This window comes from Podarcis cretensis (assembly GCF_951804945.1).
Source record: "Podarcis cretensis genome assembly, chromosome: 17".
NCBI classification, from domain to species: Eukaryota; Metazoa; Chordata; class Lepidosauria; order Squamata; family Lacertidae; genus Podarcis; species Podarcis cretensis.
The window spans coordinates 36,104,847-36,125,684 of NC_137187.1; the positions used below are offsets into that span (position 1 = coordinate 36,104,847).

Below are 20,838 nucleotides of genomic sequence, written 5' to 3' on the forward strand. Positions count from 1 at the left end.
CTATTTTCCTCTTAATAAATGTGCACTGTTCTAACAACCTTTGTGATGCAAAACCTAGAAAGGGATCTCCCCTGACAGGGGCGCTGACTTGCCCCCCCCCCCACTGCAGGTCCCCAACGTTGGTGCACACTGAGTTGCAGCATAATGACGTGGTGATGTGATGATGTCATGTCATGTCATCACGACTGAGCAGCTCCGGCACTGCGGGAGTGACTGGATCACGGCCTCCATGTGCCGTGGTCGCATTGGGCGATACACAGAGGCAGGCAGCAGAGGCCAGGCACCAACAGCAAAAATTTTATGGGTGCCTGGGCCCCTGGGGCTTGCTGGAGATGGCGCCAGTGTCCCCTGCAACTGGGTTCATTCTACTGAATGGAGTATTTATTCTTCCACAAGAAGGGCTGCTTCTGGGTCCTCCACTCTGCTGAGTTTTAACTGAGGTCAAGTGCAGTTTAGGAAGGAGTTGTGCTTGTCACCTTCCTGCCTAACCAGACTGGTCACCATGCTAGAGGGCTAAGGTGCCCCAATGGGAGGATGAGAAGCTGCTTGCCACACCAGTGCTTTCTCTGATTCTCAGACCAAGGCAGGCACTTTCCCAGCAGTGGGGCTTCCTGCCTTTTCAGGTGTTTGAGAAAGCGCTGTAGCTTCTATGACACTCTCTCTCTCTCTCTCTCTCTCACTCACACACACTAACACTCTCTCTCTCTCTCTCTCTCTCACACACACACACACACTCACTCTCTCTCCATCTCTCTCTCTCTCTCTCTCTCTCTCTCTCTCTCTCTCTCTCTCTCATACACACACTCTAACACTCTCTCTCTCTCTCTCTCTCTCTCACACACACACACACACACACACACTCTCTCTCTCACTCACTCTCTCTCTCTCTCTCTCTCTCTCTCACACACACACACACACTCACTCTCTCTCTCTAACATACACTCACTCTCTCTCTCACTCTCTCTCTCTCTCTCTCACACACACACACACTCACTCACTCTCTCTCTCTCTCTCACTCTAACACTCTCTCTCTCTCTCTCTCTCTCTCTCTCTCTCTCTCACACACACACACACACAGTACTTCCCTTCCTGAGACCTGAGTGGCTGGTCATATAATCCACTGCATACCGCTTCTTATGACAGACAGTTGAGGAAGTTGGGTATGCTTAGACTGGAAAAGAGGAGACTGAGAGGAGATATGATAGCAATCCTCAAATATCTCAAGGGCTGTCACATGGAAGATGGGGGGGAAAGCTTGTTTTCTTTCGAGAGTAGGACTCGAACCAATGGCTTCAAGTTACAAGAAAGGAGAGGCTGACATAACACCAGGAAGAACTATCTGTTCCGACAGCTGGTCTGACTTTGGTTTTTAAGCAGAAGTTGGATGGCCATTTTGTCAGGGATGCTCTAGTTGAGATTCCTGCACTGCTGGGGGTTAGACTAGGTGACCCCATCCCATTCTACAATTCTATGCTTCTAAGATTTTCTGTTTACCAGCATGCTTGGACATAATTGTTTTGGCTACCCCATGCCATCACCTCAGTTTCCTACGTCTGTGGCAAACAACCGTGCCATGCTTCTGCAGGCTTCTGTGCTGCAGTTTTATACTTATTTCTACTTTAGCATCTTTTTTGTAATGGATCAAAAAGCCAAATGCAAAACACACCATTCAAATGAGCCAACACATAACATCAGTGGTGGAAAACCCAAACCCTCTACCAATTTAACCCCACAGCCCAAATAGCACCCAATGAATCCTAGCCGTATGTCTGAGACACTTCCGTGCTCAAGATTTGGGGGATCTTCAAGAGGGAAGAAAAGGCAGGCTTCCTTAAGTGTGGGGCAAGCACTAAGAACACCTCCCTACGCTCCCTTTGCTGTCAAAATGAGAGACATGAATGCCATCCCTGTACCCCTGACAGACTCTGATAAGAAGAAGAAGAATTTGGATTTGATATCTTGCTTTATCACTACCCGAAGGAGTCTCAAAGCGGCTAACAATCTCCTTTCCCTTCCTCACCTACAACAAACACTCTGTGAGGTGAGTGGAGCTGAGAGACTTCAGAGAAGTGTGACTGGCCCAAGGTCACCCAAAAGCTGCATGTGGAGGAGCAGAGACGTGAACCCGGTTCACCAGATTACGAGTCTACCGCTCTTAACCACTACACCACACTGGATAAGGCAGAGAGGGGGGTGGATAAAGCAGTCCCTAGGCTTAAACCCAGCAGGACTTAGGACCACCTCGCACTGTATATTTTAAGAAGCTCATTTTCCTTCCCTGTACTTTCTACCTGCTTCCCTTCCCGGCATTCTCACACAAGCCTCCTCTCTTCCTTCCATTTGCCCATGATGCTCCTTGTCAATCACCCGTGCCTTCTCTTTTCCTCTCACCCACTAATCACATTCCTCCTAAACCTTCTTCTTGGCTGCTTCCAACACCATCCGGGCTTCTTTTCCCTCCCACCTCATCCACCCATATTCTGTGCCTCTCTTCCACTTGTCTCCCAGATCTCCCATGTGAACCTTCCTTCTCTTCCCTCCTCATATGCCTGCCTGGACTTCTCTTTCGTAAGAGTGGAGGAGGCAAATGGGAACTTCATGCATTTTCTCCAACTTCCACCACACCGGTTCTCATCCCCCCCCCTTGTGGTTTTTTCCAATTTTTCTGCCTCTTTCCCTTTTCTTGCACATCTGCTATGCTACTACCGTACGGGGCTGCCACAGATACACAGTCAAACCTCGGTTGTCGAACGTAATCCGTTCAGGAAGCCCATTCGGCTTCTGAGATGTTCAACAACCGAGGCGTGGCTTCTGATTGGTTGCATGAGCTTCCAAAAAACATTCAAAAACCAGAGCATTTACTTCCTGGTTTTTGGCGTTTGGGAGCCGAAATGTTCCAAAACAGAGATGTTCGGGAGCCGAGGTTTGACTGTATTGCTGGTCCAAAACCAGTGTGCCACGAACCCAAGAACTGCACCCTATCATCCCCTGCTGTTTCGCAAGGAGTTGGGGAGTGCACTTGTGCAATGGCACGTAGCTTCATGGGCACCCCTAGAATTGCTGCTTGGGTCGCCATCCTTGGCACTGCTGCTACCTCTACCCAAGTCAGGGTGCAAGGAAGTCAGCTGCTTCCACAACGCCCAGGGAGTCATCTAACATGCAAAATTCGTAACTCGAGCTGCAAGTTTTAAGCCGTCGACTAAAAGCTTGGGTTGATTATCAGGTGGGTCTCCAAGCGCATTGATTTCACTGTTCAGGTCCCAGCGCATGGTCATGTTTTTTTAAAAAATAAATTAATTAAAGGTGGCCTTTTGTTTTGACAGTGATAATAATAATTTATTTATACCCCGTCCATCTGGCTGGGTTTCCCCAGCCACTCTGGGCGGCTCCCAACAAAACATTAAAAACACGGTAAAAGATCAAACATTAAAGCGAGATGATGAGTCTGTTTATTATGTTTATGCCCCAGTCCCCGTCCCAAAGTTCTATTAGCCCAGAAAGGATTTGGATTTGGGGTTGGGAGAACAGCTATGGGAATAGAGAGGAAGTGTCACTCTGCCAATGATGAATTCTGACCTGCCAAAAGTTATCCATTGGGAAACCTACTTTGGAGTTCATTGGACTTTCCCCTGAAATTGCAAATATCACCTTTAGGTAGGGATGAAAAACTTCCTCTCCTCGCCCCCACCCCGCAGTCCTGAGGCTGTTCGTGGCTTGGGGGGACGACTGCTTACTTACATAACAAAGGCGTGTAAATTAATTGCATCCAGGCAATAAATTCTGGCTATAGCCTATTGGTTCCCAACCTTTTTTTGGCCATGCCCCACCTAAGCATCTCTAAAATCCTGATCCCCTTCTGTGACATATAATTCTTATTATTCAAAAAGTGAACTCCTATTCACATGGAGGATTCCTAAAAGGCCATTAACTATAAATAACTCATTCTCGAATTGCCCCCCTTAAAAATCAAACTGCCCCCCCGGGGGCATGTGCCCACATTGGGAACCACAGCTTTGGCCTGATTTCCAGCTGCTTCCAGTAGAGACCGAACGCCCAATGATAAATAGAGGGCTTTAGTTGCATGCACCCAGATTTCCTTTAGTTTGTCTTCCTGCACAACAGCCCACCAAATGGGATGACTGCCTGAAGTCAAGTAGGTGCAGGAGCTTTGCTTTTCCCTCTTTCCCCAGGATCAAGCTTGCGATGTGGATGTAGTGGCAGAAACATTGAGCAGCGGTATGGAGAGAGAGAGAGAGAGAGAGAGAGAGAGAGAGAGAGCGACAGACAAAGAGAGACAGAGAGAGAGTTGTGTCTATGTGTGAAGAGTTGGGATAGACAGCACAGAGCTGGGGTGCGGCTGGTGCCCCCTGTGTACTGACCTCTGTGAACTCCTCTGTCTCAGGTGTGTTCGATCCTCCGCTATCATGCTCCTCCACATACAGCACATCTGACGAGAACAGGGTTTGGAAAGAGCCAAAGGGAGAGCCAAGGGAACAAGGCTTTAGCAACCCCATTGTCATTCATGAAAGCACAGAAAGGGCGAAACCTAGACATGTGCATACAGCCATGCATATATGCCAATGCACATGCCTTGTGGTACGTACATGCACACACGGCGGCATGCTAACGCGTGGGGGTATGTGTGTGATGGAGAGATACACGTGTCAAGGCGACAAATCAGGAGACGGAAGCATGCTCTCGCTAAGACAAGTCACAGGCGAATATGCTTGCATGCATCTTAGCACACACCTTGGGAACAGATACACAAACACCTGCGGGTATGCGGGTTCACATATACTTACATTCACACTGGAATATGACGTCAGCTGTGCTACCCTGCTCACACAAATGCATGCCCATGCCCATTTAATACACACAGATACAGATAGTTTATGCCAAATTGCAATCCCTCCATCATCTGGTGCCTTGGAGACCACTCGACTCTCCAACATCGGCACGTGAACATGGTTTGGCTTACCCGGGTGTCAGCACTTTGATACCACATAGCAACTACCAACCCTGTCCCTGGGTCAAACAATTGGCAACAGGTCTGGTACAACTTTCCCCCATGGGGATAAAGCAGCTTAAGGTAAAGGTAAAGGGACCCCTGACCATTAGGTCCAGTCGTGGCTGACTCTGGGGTTGCGGCGCTCATCTTGCTTTATTGGCCGAGGAAGCCGGTGTACAGCTTCTGGGTCATGTGGCCAGCATGACTAAGCCGCTTCTAGCGAACCAGAGCAGCACACGGAAACGCCGTTTACCTTCCTGCCAGAGCGGTACCTATTTATCTACTTGCACTTTGATGTGCTTTCGAACTGCTAGGTTGGCAGGAGCAGGGACCGAGCAACGGGAGCTCACCCCGTCGCAGGGATTCAAACCGCTGACCTTCTGAGCTGCAAGTCCTAGGCTCTGTGGTTTAACTCACAGTGCCACCCGCGTCCCTTAAGAAGAGCCAAATGTGACTGGGAAACCAGCCTGAGAGGAAAGCATTAAACATGCACCTGGCCTGCACCGCTCGGACAGCCAGTGTGGCATAATGGCTACAGTGTTAGACTAGAACATGGGAGACCAGGGTTCAAATCTCCACTGAGCCATGAAGCTCACTAGGTGACCTGGGGCCAGTCAGTCTTTCAGCCTAACCTATCTCACAGAGTTGTTGTGAGGATAAAGTGGAAGTGGGTGGGGAGAGGTGAGGTGTGTACACCACCTTCAGCTCCTTGGAGAAGAAGAGGGATATAAATATAACAGACAGAAAGAAAGACAGGCAGATAGATTTGGAGACCTGAATACTATAGCAAACGTGTTAAGTTGGGGTTTCTTCGCTGGAAGAAATTCCACATGTATATAACTACATTTTGTCCCTTAGTTTACACAGATAAACCAAGAAGCACACCCTGAATGACCATTGAAATCTGCCATATAAGATTAAGGCATCAAACATTAGCTGTTTCATCCCAATTTAAGATTTCAAAATCAAGAAGTTTATTGATGGAGATAAAGGGTAAAAGGTAAAGGACCCCTGGACAGTTAAGTCCATGCAAAGGCGACTATGGGATGTGGCACTGATCTTGCTTTTCAGGCCAAGGGAGTCTGTGTTTGTCCTCAGACAGCTTTCTGGGTCATGTGGCCAGCAGGACTAAACCACTTCTGTTGCAACGGAACACCGTGATGGAAGCCAGAGCGCACGGAAATGCCCTTTACCTTCCCGCCACAGCTGTACCTATTTATCTACTTGTACTGGTGTGCTTTCGAACTGCTAAGTTGGTAGGAGCTGGGACAAAGCGGGGGCTCACCCCGTCGCATGGATTCAAACTGCTGACCTTCTGATCAGCAAGCCCAAGAGACTCAGTGGTTTAGACCATCTTGAGACCAAAGCAAGCACACTTTCTAACATGACAACTTAATAAATAAGATACCAGGGCGGTGAACAGTATTTCAAAAAACGTTCATACAAAGACATCCTTTCAGTCATAATGCAGATTCACACATATGTGGTCTTTCCCCCCAGGTGTCATGTATTTGTGATACACGATCATATGAACAAATAAATGGCTGCTAATGTGTGTGTGAACTAGGTCCAGATTTACACAGCAAGGGTCAATACTGGGGATCTCTTAGTGGCAAAGGCTTCACTGATCTGTATTAAGAAGGGAACCAAAGAATGTATCTTATCATCATCCGAAGTGCCTTTCTATATCAGACTGAAGTCCATCTAGTTCTGTCTTCTCCACAAAAATCCCAGCAGTAAGCTAAGGAATTGTCCAATGGGATGCGGTCTATCCATGATCTATCCTTTCTTAGGGGGATGCTCTGTCCCCAAGGAATCCTGGATGAGTTTCATCTCTTTGTTAAGATACTGGAAATATGTCAAGGCTAGAAGGTGTCCTGACACCCACTCCCATCAGTGACATCACACCCTCGGTGTGTTTTTCTGTCCTGTTTAACAAGTAATATAATAATAATAATTTATTATTTATACCCCACCCATTTGGCTGGGTTTCACCAGCCACTCTGGGCGGCTTCCAACTGAATATTAAAAACAATACAGCACCAGACATTAAAAACGTCCCTAAACAGGGCCGCCTTCAGTTGTCTTTTAAAAGTAAAATAGTTGTTTATTGCCTTGACATCTGCTGGGAGGGCATTCCACAGGGCAGGCGCCACTACTGAGAAGGCCCTCTGCCCAGTTCCCTGTAACCTCACTTCTTGCAACGAGGGAACTACCAGAAGGCCCTTGGTGCTGGACCTCAATGTCCGGGTTGGATGGTGGGGGTGGAGACGCTCCTTCAGGTAGACTACCCTAAACAATAAACCTGCACATGAAGAGGTTACCCTGAACACCGTAGAGGAAATGGACTTCCGGGTTGGCGCCTCCAGGCAATGGCGGAGTTCCTCCGATCGGGATTTACTCCGTGGAAATTAGGGTCTGACCGCAACAGTGAAAGTGGAGATCCGTTGAAATCACAGGCGGGAGAAGCTTGTGAACTTGGGATTCGGCTGGTACCCTACTCGCGGGGAAACCCTGATTTGGGGATCCGGAGCGAAGTGGGCATTAATTTGGCATCGAAGCGGGAAGGTTTTAAACAGGAAGTCCGCCTTCCTCTTTTGTAAATAGATTGAAGGAAAGACATTGCAAGTTAAAGCCTTGGAAAGTATTTTGTAAAGGATTAAATCTCCATCGGTTAAAACTGTTAAAACCCCCCCCTTGGAAGCAGGAGAAGAGGGGGGGAAATTTTGGACTTAGTGAGCCTGCAGGAGAAAGTGAAAAATTAAATTACCACTGCTCTGAACCTGGAAAAGGGCTGCCAGCAGAATTAACATTTTGGGAGAGTTCATTGACTATGAACGGATAGCATGTTGACAGATGGCTAAATAAGAGAAATATATTGTTTCCATTGTCCTCTTCTGCGTTCAAAAAGGAGGGAAAGTAATTGAAAATTGAAACTAACTTTATATTTTAAAATGCGCATGAAAGGATCGATACAAGTGGAGACTGTTTCCCTCTAGAGGGAGCTTTTGAAACTGTTACAAGAGTGGGTTTTTTCCAGCTGCAAGATAAGAGCTGTGAGAATCAGAGATTGACCTTGGACTTTAAGAATGTTGACAGAAGGAGCTTTAGTGACTGTTTTATGTAAGATAAGCTACTCGCTGGAACAGCTTCACAAAAAGACGGATGTTATGAATTCCAAACTTGAGAACTTGGAACAAAAAGTGATAAATTTGGGACAAAAAGTGACCATTAATACAGAAATTGCTCAGGATTTGATACACGAAACTACTTTGACAGGACAAACTGGGGAGAAGAAGGAGAAAGTTGTGGTTGTTGAACCTAAAGTAATACAAGTGGAAGCCCCAGCCTTTCAGAGGCAAATCGAGGACTATAAGTGGAGGCCTCTTATGAATGAATATAGAAAAAGTTAGAATTTGAAGATTGGAGCCCTGCCTGCACTGGAGAAGGAAGGTTGGATAGTCTCTTTCATGCAGGGATTTATTGACTTTTGGGTTCTGAATCTGGGTCAGGAGGTGATTGGAGTTGTGGGGGTCTTTGGATCTGGAGGAGTCTTGAAACATGATTTGAGATATTGTATGGACCTTGGTTCTAGCTGTGGAGAGTTGGCTGGCCTGTCGAGAGGGAATGGGGGCATGGCTGGGTTGGGGCCTCCCCGAGACTTGCTCTTCAGCATTTTCAGCATCAAAGAATATGAAGAATTGCAGAAGGGACTTGGAAAAGATTTAAGAGCCTCGGACAGAGGATCTCCAGGTTGATGAACTATATGGAATGGACGGAAATGATTGGCAGAATCCGAGACCAGGGAGAAGAGATGGTGGTAGAAGATTGGGAAAGTCTAAAGTTTGTACATAGAAGTATTGTAAAATTAATGAGTGTTTGAAAATTGTTGGAATGAAACTTTATGGCTTTAGCAGAAATGCTATAAGGAGTTAAGTATAAATAAGTATTTTAGTATTAATGGAAAATAAGGTTAAAATATGTTAAGACATTCATAATGATAAAAATAGAGAAAGATGGAAAGGATTTGCTGAAACAAGTAACAGAAGTGGAATACAAAAAGGGAGGTGAGAGGAAGTCGATGAAATAAGGGAATGAAAGATAGACTAATGAAATGGTATGCTATATGTTTTTTAAATTGTTGTTGTTTTGTTTTGTTTAATTTAGTGTTAAGGTTGTGTTTTGTATTGTTTATTGTATTGTTTCTTCTTTTGTTCTTTTTTCTTGTCTGCCGTAAGTTTGAAAAGTAATAAAGATTATTAAAAAAAAAAAAAACCACCGTAGAGGAAATGTGATTGGCCCACGCATGAAGAATCCTCACGAGGGGGAAGGGGGACGGAACAGCCTGTGCTTCTTGGAACCCGTGTCAAGCCAAACTCCACAGCTAACAGGACGGGTCACTTGCCACGTAGCCACGGAGGTTACAATATGAGCATGCTAGCACATGCATGAAACCACATACACATATGTTCACAAAACACAGTAGGTACTGCGGCCCAGGTACATACGTGGAATGCAGCCTGCTTTCCTGCAGGTGATTTTTTGTTGAATTACCTGGGAAGGGATCTCGGGTAAGTCCCAGCTGGCTGATGATGTAGCGAGGGATATCGGTCTTCACCAGGTGTCCCTCTTTGGCATGGTCCTCAGCAGCTTCCAGTAAGTGGTAAAACTCCTCGGGATTAAACTCCTAGGGGACAGTAGAACAGCTCAGAGTTGGGCCCTGCTTTGGATTGGATCAGGCCTCTTCTAAGACTGCGGGAAGCTAGCAACAATGAGCTGCCTTTGCTTTTTCACAAAAGGGAGAGTTGGTGTGGTGTCATGGTCAGAGTGGTGGGAACGGGATCAGAGTATCCTGGGCAAGCCTCAACCAGCCACTCTTTCTTTCTCTTTGCCTAATCTACCTTGCAGGGCAATTGTTAGAGTAGAATGGCACAGTCCCCAAGCACACTGTCCTGAGCTTCTTGAAGGAAAAGTGGAATAATATGTTTGGGGGTTGGATCAAATGGGTTCTTTGGGGGTCCCCTTCAATCCTGTGACTTCATTCATAGGACCAAATTCTGTAGAAACAGGAAGACTGCTGAAATGGTCAAACTAGTTTCTTTACTGAGTATATAACCCTAGCTGCATCTGTTAAGTATCTACCTTGTCATATAAGCTAGGGCAATGAGTTGCCACCAAATCTGCCTGGCTGGAGGAATGTCACCAAGGGGAAAGAGAACAAAGAGACTGGAGTTCTTTGTGCAAAAATATGAAGTTATGGTTTTGGCTACTCTGCCACAGAAACTTAATGGGGGAGCAGGATCTGTTGGAAGTGTTAATGCTATGAGTTTTCTATCTTTTGCACAGACTATTTGTCTACGGAAGCAAGATCATACAGCACAGAAGCACTATCTGTCTCCATCAAGGGAACCAAACCTAAAGTATGTGCAAGTACCCTTGAAACTTCTCACCACTCAGGGACTTGGGTGTGCAAAACATTATTTTATCCACAAAAAGCATAGGATTTTACCATAGTAAGCAGGCTAAAGATTCTCTTTGGGTTACTTGTTTAGAAATGAAGGTCTGCAAAAATGGGGTGCTGTGGGCCATAGAAAAAGGCTGGTGCAACGTGGATTGGCCAGAGGTTACAAGATGGTTAAAGGTAAAGGTAAAGGGACCCCTGACCATTAGGTCCAGTCATGACCGACTCTGGGGTTGCGGCACTCATCTTGCTTTATTGGCTGAGGGAGCCGGCGTACAGCTTCCGGGTCATGTGGCCAGCATGACTAAGCCACTTCTGGCGAACCAGAGCAGCACACGGAAACGCCATTTACCTTCCCGCCGGAGTGATACCTATTTCTCTACTTGCACTTTGATGTGCTTTCGAACTGCTAGGTTGGCAGGAGCTGGGACCGAGCAATGGGAGCTCACCCCGTCGCAGGGATTCGAACTGCCGACCTTCTGATCAGCAAGTCCTAGGCTCTGTGGTTTAACCCACAGCGCCACCTGCTGTGGTTAGGCTTATGTTAAATGATGAATTGGGGTCCTCCCATTTCATTTATTTTATTCTATGATATCAAATATACCAACTGTGATGCAGACTGATTTATGTAGCTGAGCTAGGGATTTCTGTGTTTCTGCTGTGGGGATCCTACAGTGAGTGAGTGAAGAAATTATGTGACTGAGGTTTCGATCTGAACCATTATACTAATGTGTGGTAATTTTGCAGTTTGCTTAATATGACAAAGTAATTGTCATATAGGTCTGTCATAGAGGGTTGCAACCTCTTTGTGAATCAGAAATTCAACTAAATTTTACTCAGAGTAGCTCTACTGGCATTCATAGACCAAACTTGGCCGTGTTCATTAATTTCCATGGGGCTACCTAGTGGATCACACCACCCAGATTTAAAAAATAATGTAGGCTACAGACCTAGCTGCAGCAATTTAGGTTGCTTCTAAGGAATGAAACAAGCTGACCAGGCTATGAAAGAGTAATAAAAAGACTGATTCTGACTGCAGTGTGTTTGGTTTTGTGGATTTGGAAAGGATGGGGAGAGACAAAGCAGTAGACAGGGAATTAGAGAGATGAGACTGGGGAGTTATTATAGAAAAATAGGAATTTGAAGTGTTCCCACTTAACATTGGTGAAAGCTTTATGTGTGGGTGTTTTTGCTTCCCTTGAACTCCCAGGTCCAAAGGAAACCGTATCAGGGGAACCAGTCCCAGTTCCTGTGCTAGAATAAATAAAGGAGGAACAGAAGCATTTGCCCAACACTGTTTCCTTCCGATCTGGGATTCTTCATCAGTCAGGCACAAGCCAACAGCCGGTGGAGAAAAACACTTGAAAAAGGAATAAGGAAATCAAACAGCTTCCCATCAGCCAGCTTTTGGCAAAAACAAACTGACAACTAAGTATATACATATATGATAAAAAGAGGCGTAATCAGTTGCTTTCCTCTCTACTGCTACTCTCCTCCTCTTCAAACAAGGGATGCCCACATAAGCACAGCAACTGATACTGCATTGGCTTGGCACAGCCTCCTGCTCCTCAAACCACCTGGCAACTAGCAAGGCTGAGGAAGCACGTCCTGTGATTGGATAGTATGTTGCCAGGGAAACCGGCAGGTGGATGAAAGCTGATGCCCTGTGGATGGCAGAGAGCAGAGCCAGGATTAAGAGGCAGAAAGAGAAGCAAGTGGTGCCAAGGCTCAAGGGTGCCTGGCTCAGTGCTAATACTTGTCATGGTACGAAGGACTGAACACTTTTCCTGGACTATGGCTCCTCCCCACATACAGGGCTGATGAACAGGCACCAGGATGAACTCCTACCACGTGGGAACAAAGCTGACAAAAGTAACACAAGCCAGGATGTCCTTTGTAGGCAGAATTAAGGGCTGGGCCAAGATGTGCTGGGGCAACACCAAATCCAAATTGCTGCCTCACCTCTAATTAGAATGAAGAATGACTTGCTGAAGTCTTCGGCTAAAGCCCTGTTTAAACAAATGAGCACTGGGCCGTGCTCAGGAGAACTTCCTGGGAGACCGAGTACTTGTACAAGATCTGTCTCCCTCCCAGTTTGCCACCCTTAATTTATTGACCAATGGGACTGCCCTAAAGCTGCCTCTTTCACTATCTGCCTCATAGAAACAGATACAGAGCAAGGATAGTGAACATGTGGCTCTCCAGCAGTGTTTGGACTCCACCTCCCACAATAGTTCAATAGATTTTTTCCCCCCTTCCCAATGATTTTCACTACCCGTATGATCAAATCCTTCTTTGGCTGTGTGTGCCCCTTTCCTTAAACCAGTGGTTTTCAACCAGTGTGCCGTGGCACCCTGGGGTGCCTTGAATGATGGTCAAGGGTGCTGCAGGCAACACTGGCCTCTGTCCCCCTTTCCTTCCCTGCCTTCTCTGATTGCCTCCCAAAGGCTTGCACAGCTGTTTATTGCAGCAGCCCTGGCTATAAGCTTTGGGAGGCACCTCTCTTTGAGGCAGGGGGCACAGCTCAGAGACCAGGGATGGCGGCAGCAGCTAGAGGACTCACGAAGAGAGGGGAGAGGAGAGGAGGACGAGGGAACACTCAAGGGAGGGTGTTCAAAAAAGGGTGAGAGGCTGCCAGCTCTGCAGGCAAGGGGTGACAGAACTGGGCTCCTGAGCCCCACAGGGATGCCACAGAAAAAAATGTAGTTAGTTAAGGAAGCCGTGGACTCAAAAAGGTTGAACACCTCTGCCTTAACCTTTTGTGTGCAGTCTGATAGTTATTGAGTAATACCCTGTATTTACATCATGCTTTTTCATTTTGACTGCATGACTGGTGTTGAAAATACCAGTGGGCTGTGGCTCATTTTAAGCTCTGATAGTGCATGGTTAGGATGGAGACAAGAACCCCTGAATTCGCTTCCCAGAGGAAGAGGAGGTAGCCCTGGGAGAAGAGGTGGTATCCATTTGTGGTGTCCATCCCGTCCCGTCCCCCCACCCAGCTAGCTGGCAATGGCATATATTTAAAAACCGTTGTCCCATCTCCTATCCCTGTAAGGCCCTCTCAACCTAGGCTACAATGCAATTATTAAAAACTTGATATAGAGACATAACAGGATGTATGGCAGCACTCTTAAAATACATGTCCCCCTAAAATATCATGTTTTGGAGAGTGCACCCTCTAGAGACAAAGGGAACTGGAAACTTCTGGGGTCCATTGGTGGGAATAGCCAACGGGCCTTGAACAAAGAGAGAAGATTCCAGTGGAACTTGTGCTGAGTTAGAGCAGCTATGTTCATGCATTCCATTCATTTTAAGGAACTTTGTGCGCACACATGATTTTTATGTTCTTCCTAAAACATGTACATTGCTTTCTCATTTGCTGTGCACAGCCCACATGTTGTCCCTCAGGGATGTCATATGTTGTACTTGTAAGAGTTCCTTCAAATGGACCATTAATTGCTACTGTGTGCAAAATATGCCTCTGCAGAAGTGTTGTAGGCTGTAGCTCGGTACAGTACTTTGTGTGAGTGATGTTAGAACCCACAACATAGCTCCTATCTGCTGGCCACTTCACTGTAAATTTATGTTTTGAGTGTTCTGGTGGCTCCCTGCTACTCCTATCACACAACTTCTTTGCAGCAACATGCATTAGCAAATGAAAAAGGAGGATGGTGGGAGAACAGCAGAACGGCACTCTTCTCCCCATCCTCACAGCAATGCTACCTGTCACAATCCCACAGTCAATGACCAAGATACCAAAGAGGCAACAGGGCTAGTGGCTGAGGTGATGGACTAGGTTCCTGGCTTTGAGCATGATACTGAGCCCACTGAACCTGAGGCTGGCGGACAGAAAGCTCCAGGGTTGGATCCTACTGAACCAGAGCCCTTAAACCCACAGCCTTGACCCTCACAGGTGCCTTCCCCTTGACCTGAGAAACTGAGCCCCTCACCAGTCCAGAGAGTGCAACAGGCAGGAGATCATGGAGTGATCTTGATGTGAACATGTGGGAAGATATCAAGTGACAACAGAGACATATAGCTTTGAGTTCTGCCAATTCCTAGGGAAGCAGACAGACACGTATACCCCTCAGTGCCTCACCAGGCATTCCAGCAGCCGGGCTGGTCGGGAGATGATAATGAGCAGCTTCTTCACAAGCTGAGTGACAAAGGTCACCTCCTCACTCTCAGAGCGCTCATAGGCCTGTAAGCAATGGAAAAAGGGGCTTGTTAGAGAAGGGTTTTGGTTGCAGTCATCTCCATGGCATGCCACTGTGCCCACAAGGAACACCTCCTCATGTTCTTGCTATCACCCCACTCAGAGACCCTGCTCTCACATGGCTTGCTTCGTCCATCATGGTTGCTTCCATCGTAACTTGCTGCCACTCACACTTAAACCTAAATTTCTCCAGAAAATACTCCAAGCCAACCCAGCTCCCTCCCTTTGACCACTGCTGCCTCTCCTGACTGTATCTTTTTTGTGACTTCTTCTGCACATCTTGCCGTGCACTGCACATTCACTGAGAGGCCCCGTGCTCACATCTTTCAGAAGTTTCTCCATGTTTTCCTGCAGCTCATAGAAGTAGACAGTGGTGATGAGGCCTTCTTGGGACTTGGCCAAACAGTCTCGTGCCAGCTCAATGACTTGGTGGTGGATGAAACTGAGAGCCCCATCAGCCAAGGGCAACACACTGTCTGGCTCATAGCTCTTGATGAAGTCTTTCAGCTTCTCTTCCATCTGCGCCGTGGCCTGTGGGGGTAAGAAATTGGAGCTCTTGTGTCAGGAAAAAGAGGACTCTAGTAAATAACCCAGAAGAGGCATTGCTCCTTTCTCAAAGCTTGGAAAAGTATAAGGGAATCCTGATTCCCAGGCCCTCAACTACAACCCAGTTCACAGCACTCTCTGTGCTCTCCCTGTAAAAAACCAAAAATTCTGGGTCACGAGAGCCTTTCCTTTTTATCACCTTCCTCTAAAAGAATCACTGGCTATATCACAGCTGCACCACAGTAAGACATGATGTCTAACAAGGCACATCCAACCTCAGGGACTCTCTCTCTTTCTCAGTCTTATAAAGCATAAGGTATTTCTCTTCTCCATCATACCTATTTATATGAATAACAATTACACACCCTAGTCAGGTATCATTATACCTGTTTGCTTTCATTTCTGGGCCCAGTTCTTATTCTCTCTCTCTCCATTACCCTTTCTCAGTGTGTTTGTTTGGAATGTGGGCTATTGCAATAATCATGAGAGAATGAGACAAAGTAAAACAATGAGACACTACTCTGGGCAGGAGTATTCAAGTTTTAAAATGTAAATTAAGGGCTGATCCACACTTTTCCTAGACACGATCCACAGTGTAAAACTCCGTGTCAAAGTGCCCCCTTTTCTGCTGTGAAATCCCACTCTTTAAAGCTCAATCGGAGCAAAAGGCAATCCGCAGAAAACCCAAATGGACATTTGCTCCAATTGAGCACTAAAGAGTGGGTTTTTGCAAAGAAAGCTCCAGGACAAAACACACACATACACACACACTTGGACTCAGAGCTTTTAAGCATGGAGCTGTGTCTAGAAAGAGTGGGACAAAAAAAAAAAAAGCCCTAAATTTACGTGCTAAATGTCAATACAGGTAGATTGTCCGTCTTTTGTCAATGGAAAGTGGCTAAATGAAACAGATCCCTTTGCCTCTAGCAGCCATTTTCCAGGATTCCGGGCAAAATGGTCCCGGTAGGATGTTATTTGATGGAAATGAAATCTTTAGATTCTGCCTCCGACTATAACCCTTACCTTGGGGAATCGTTCCTTGTACACATGATTCATCATTACTATCTCATTGTCATAGGAGGATGGAGACCGGCCCGGGCTGCAAAGGAATAAGAATGCATCAGCTCCTGGTATCTTCTATTTTCCTGCATTCCCCATCGTCCTGAATTCTATTTGGGCATTTCCCACTTTTCTTTATTACTACTTAATCTTTATTCTTTCGTTGCTAATGGTGTGAAATATACTGTATGGAAGAAGTGGGGAGAAGGTAGATTGGGATCTATGGTATATCTCTGGGTACTTTGTAGGAGACTTGGAAAGGGTTTTTTACACACACAAAAGACTTCCCTCTCACTTTCTGAATAAGGCTGTTGAAATAAAGAAAACATGGTGGTATCAGAATGGATTTTTGTGTGAAAAGACTGTGAGGTCAGTTGCACTACTGAAAACAAACTCATGGGCTGAGTGTGTGCACCACACTCTCCATTTCTAACTGTCTTGTGCACTTGGCTTCCAGCAGTTCCAGTAAAATAGAAAACAGATTCCGAGACCCTCGCCCCTGCGTATAGGAAAGATCAGTGTGGTGTTCAGTATTACCCATATTGCTTCCTATACAGTCGAACCTTGGATCCCAAACACCTCCATTTTGGAATGTTTCGGCTCCCAAATGCCAAAAAAACGGAAGTAAATGCTCCAGTTTTCAAACATTTTTTGGAAGCTGAATGTTTGACACGGCTTCCACTTGAGTGCAGGAAGCTCCTGCAACCAATCGGAAGCTGTGCCTCGGTTGTCAAATGTTTCAGAAGATGAACGGGCTTCTGGAACGGATTACCGTATTTTTCGCCTTATAGGACGCACTTTTTCCCCTCCAAAAATGAAGGGGAAATGTGTGTGTGTCCTATGGGGCGAATGCAGGCTTTCGCTGAAGCTTGGAGAGCGAGAGGGGTTGGTGCGCACCGACCCCTCTCGCTCTCCAGGCTTCAGGAAGCTCTGCGCAACCCTCAGGAGACTTCGCGCCGGTCTCCCGAGGGTTGCGCAGAGCTGCCTGCAGTCCCGGGCTTCGCGCAGCTCTGCGCAGCCCTAGGGAGCCCGGTGCGACTTCCCGCCGGGCTCCCTAGGCTTGCGGATAGCAGGCTGTTCTTGGGGCTGGGGTCGGGGGAAGCTCGGGCTTCCCCCGCGCCTGGGGGGGGGAAAATATTTTTTTCCCCTTTATTTCCCCCCCCAAAAAAAAAACCTAGGTGCGTCCTATGGGGCGGTGCGCCCTATGGGGCGAAAAATACGGTACATTCTACAACTGAGGTTTGACTGTATTATCCTATTGCTTTCCTTAACCAAGGCAACACTTTCAGAATGGCACACAAACCTGCTTTGCGAGATGTACAGGGAACCATTAGCAGGAGCTATTTAATCACAGTTCTCTTCAATTAATTGCTTCCCAGCAGGCAGGACAGAAGAAGAGCCTTTTGTATTCAACCTGTTTAACCTTTCCTGCTGGCCTGGATCATACCAGTGTGAGAAAGTAAAAGCTCAATCCTCTAATGTCTACTCTTAGAAGTTCAACAGGGCTTACTCTTAGGTAAATATATATAGGATTGCAGCCTAATGACAGAATTCAAATAACTAATCCCATCAGTCTTTATCACATTTGAAATGCAACAAAAGTTATATTTGCTAAGTTGCTAAGCTGTTTTGTGCTTATTTTCTTAGATGTTTAATGGATCATTATACAATGGTACCTTGGTAGTCAAACGGCTTGGCTCCTGAACAAATCGGCTCCTGAATGCCACAAATCCGGAAGTAAGTGTTCCGGTTTGCAAGCATTTTTCGGAAGCCAAACGTCTGACACGGCTTCCGCAGCTTCTGATTGAGTGCAAGAAGCTCCTGCAGCCAATCAGAAGCTGCGCCTTGGTTTTCGAACCATTTCAGGAGTCAAATGGACTCCTGGAATGGATTAAATTTCGAGAACCAAGGTACGACTGTGTTTCTTTTTGTCTACGTAAAACTCATTCATTCTTTAAGATTACTGGAGGCCTTTCATTTGTTGCTGGACTATGACTCCCATCAGCTCTGATCACTTGGCATCCTGGCTAGGGCTGATGGAGCTGATGTCCAGCAGTATCAGGAGAACCAGAGATTCCCCACAGATCATTGCACTAAAATGCTTCTTAGCAAGTACACTCCATTGGTGATTTTTTTTTGGGGGGGGGGGAGCTTAGGATCTACCCATGCCAGCCAGGGTTGACCCTGAATCAAACTGGAACACTGGTCTTTTATCCCATTCTATAGACCTTCAATAATTGCAATGCAAGTCTCTCATTTGCTTATATTCCTACAAAAGTTTCTGAGTGAAGGATGAATGCGCAATGAACATACGAGGGACCCAAGGGAGTTGCTCTGTAGGGTGACGGCTGCTCCATCCTTACCTGAGGCTCCGGGACCGGGGCCGCACCGCAGGTGACCTCCGTCCCCCGTCATCATCAGTAATGCTCTCACTGCTGCCGAAATGCTTGGAAAGGAAATGCAGCTCATCCATAGTGGGCTGATAAGGCAGCTGGTGAAGGCGCTCTTGGGAGGAGCAGGACGACTGCAAGGAAAAAACAGAATTGGCCCTAAGTTGGTGCCAAGTGTCAGCTATTTGCAAATGTCTTCCCAAATCTGCCACGGAAATGTATCCAGGTCTGGGAAATGGCCCAGCTCCTATACATGGGCTGCATAGCCTTCTAAAACATGCAACAGTTTTATTGCAGGAACCAAAAAATAATCCAATTGCCAATGCAACATGAGAATTGTTAATGCAGAATGGTTTTTGTATGTCAGCTGGGCATTAACCCACAGAATGTGACTGAACGCAGGAAGCTGCTTAAACCATCTGGCCACTGGCCCATTTAGCTCGGCATAGACTACATCAGCCTTCTCTGCCCTGTTTGCCTCAGCCAGCACAGCAGAGGTGATATTGGGGTGTGGGTGTGCAGTTGTAGTCCAAAACTTAACAGAGGGCACCAAGTTGGCAGGAGGTTGCTCTATGGTTTCAGGCACGCATATTTTCCGAGTCCTACCTGGAAATGCCAGGAATGGGTTTTGTGACTTTTCATATGGAAAGAAAGCATTCTACCACTGACCTACAGCCCTTCAGGCTGACCTGAAGCTAAGAATTCCAGATGTTATTACAGTGAACCACAGATACACACACAAGGATGTTAAAGATTGCACTGAGTTATGTGACGACATTTGCAATGGGTATGCAGTCTGCTTCCTCAACCTGTGCTGAGTGCTCACATTATGTAGACTCCTCTACTCCTAAGGGTGCCCCAAGGCAACCCAGACTGACAACACTGACCCCCCTCCCCTGCCTCTGGCCTGTATGCTGGGGTTGCCATATCTTGAAGGGGGGGGAGACAGCCAGAGCTGCTGCCAGCCCGAGCCAGGGAAAGAGGCGCAAGCGTGCGCAGGGCCACTGCACCCATGTGCCGCTCTCCCTGGTTCATGCTGACAGCGGCCGCGGCGTGCAGAGCCACCCATGCCCACGCCAAACCCCACCCCAATTTCAAAAAACCCAAACCCCAGACATTTCCTTTAGAATGTAAAAATCCCCCCACCCCCAGGATGGGCCTGTTTACCCCACAAAAGAGGATGTGTCTGGGATTTCCTGGACATGGCAACCCTACAGTGGACATGTAGAGCTCTCTTGGGTGGGGGGGTCAATAGCTCCAAACTGGGAGTCAGTTGGCCTACACGTAGTTTTAGCAATTTCTACCACCGTATTTATGATTTAGACTTGCATGGCTGGCCTATCCTCAAATACCCCAGCAAAGTCTTTGGGCCACTATCCAATAAACAGCTCCCATAACCAGTCAAATCTTGCCTCCCTCCCAGATCTTCTTAACGGCAGGAAGGTCTTACCGATACGGTGGAGCTGGGAGTGTTGGTTCCATATCCAGATGATGGCAAGGAAGCCAAGGACCAACGCCGGCCATCTGCCCTGAAATGATCAAAATGAACAGGAACTTTAAGATAGTCCATAGTTTAAAGATTCAGGCAGAACCAGTTCTGATAAAAAAAAGGAAGAAAGCCATATTGTCACAAAGTCCATGTTTCAACCATTTGTGCTTTCTTTGCTGGTATCTCCAGTAAACCAGCTGGCTGAAAATAATTGCCTGTTCAGACTTTCAGGACACAAAGGTGTGTACAAAGCATATGAGTTTGAATGCTACACTAGGCCTCCTATCAAACTCTTATCTTGACATATATGTCACACCATTTAGGTACAGCCTAGAAGACCTCTCTCTATTACTGTAGACACAGATCCATTTCTGGGCTTTAATGAGGCTTCATAGAAATACCAGAAACTTTGCTAAGGGTAACTCATATTTGGACAATGCAGTGAATGGAGGATGGGGCTGGGAGCTCTATGGGCTTGAATACTATGATTCCCATCAACAGAATCCCTTATTCTTTGTCCCCTAGTATCTGGTGTCCAAAAACATGCTGCAGGGATTGGCAACGTGGTGCCCTTCGGATATTTTGGCTCCAACTCCTATCAGCCCCAGCCAGCATGGTCAAAAGTCAGGGAAGATGGGAGTTGTAGTCCAACAACATCTAGAGGGCAAC

The 20,838-nt window shown here is 46.7% G+C and overlaps 1 protein-coding gene across 1 annotated transcript in view; it reads right to left on the minus strand.

Annotated features, from left to right (window-relative positions):
• Window positions 1-20,838, minus strand: part of MAST1 (microtubule associated serine/threonine kinase 1) — a 99,576-nt gene that overhangs the window by 23,869 nt on the left and 54,869 nt on the right. The window contains exons 5-11 of the mRNA XM_079959983.1: window positions 20,131-20,209; window positions 18,654-18,814; window positions 16,255-16,330; window positions 15,007-15,216; window positions 14,569-14,670; window positions 9,563-9,695; window positions 4,380-4,447 (exon numbers count right to left, since the gene is read on the minus strand). Coding sequence (XP_079816109.1) covers window positions 4,380-4,447; window positions 9,563-9,695; window positions 14,569-14,670; window positions 15,007-15,216; window positions 16,255-16,330; window positions 18,654-18,814; window positions 20,131-20,209 — 829 coding nt within the window. The remainder of the gene's footprint in view (window positions 1-4,379; window positions 4,448-9,562; window positions 9,696-14,568; window positions 14,671-15,006; window positions 15,217-16,254; window positions 16,331-18,653; window positions 18,815-20,130; window positions 20,210-20,838) is intronic.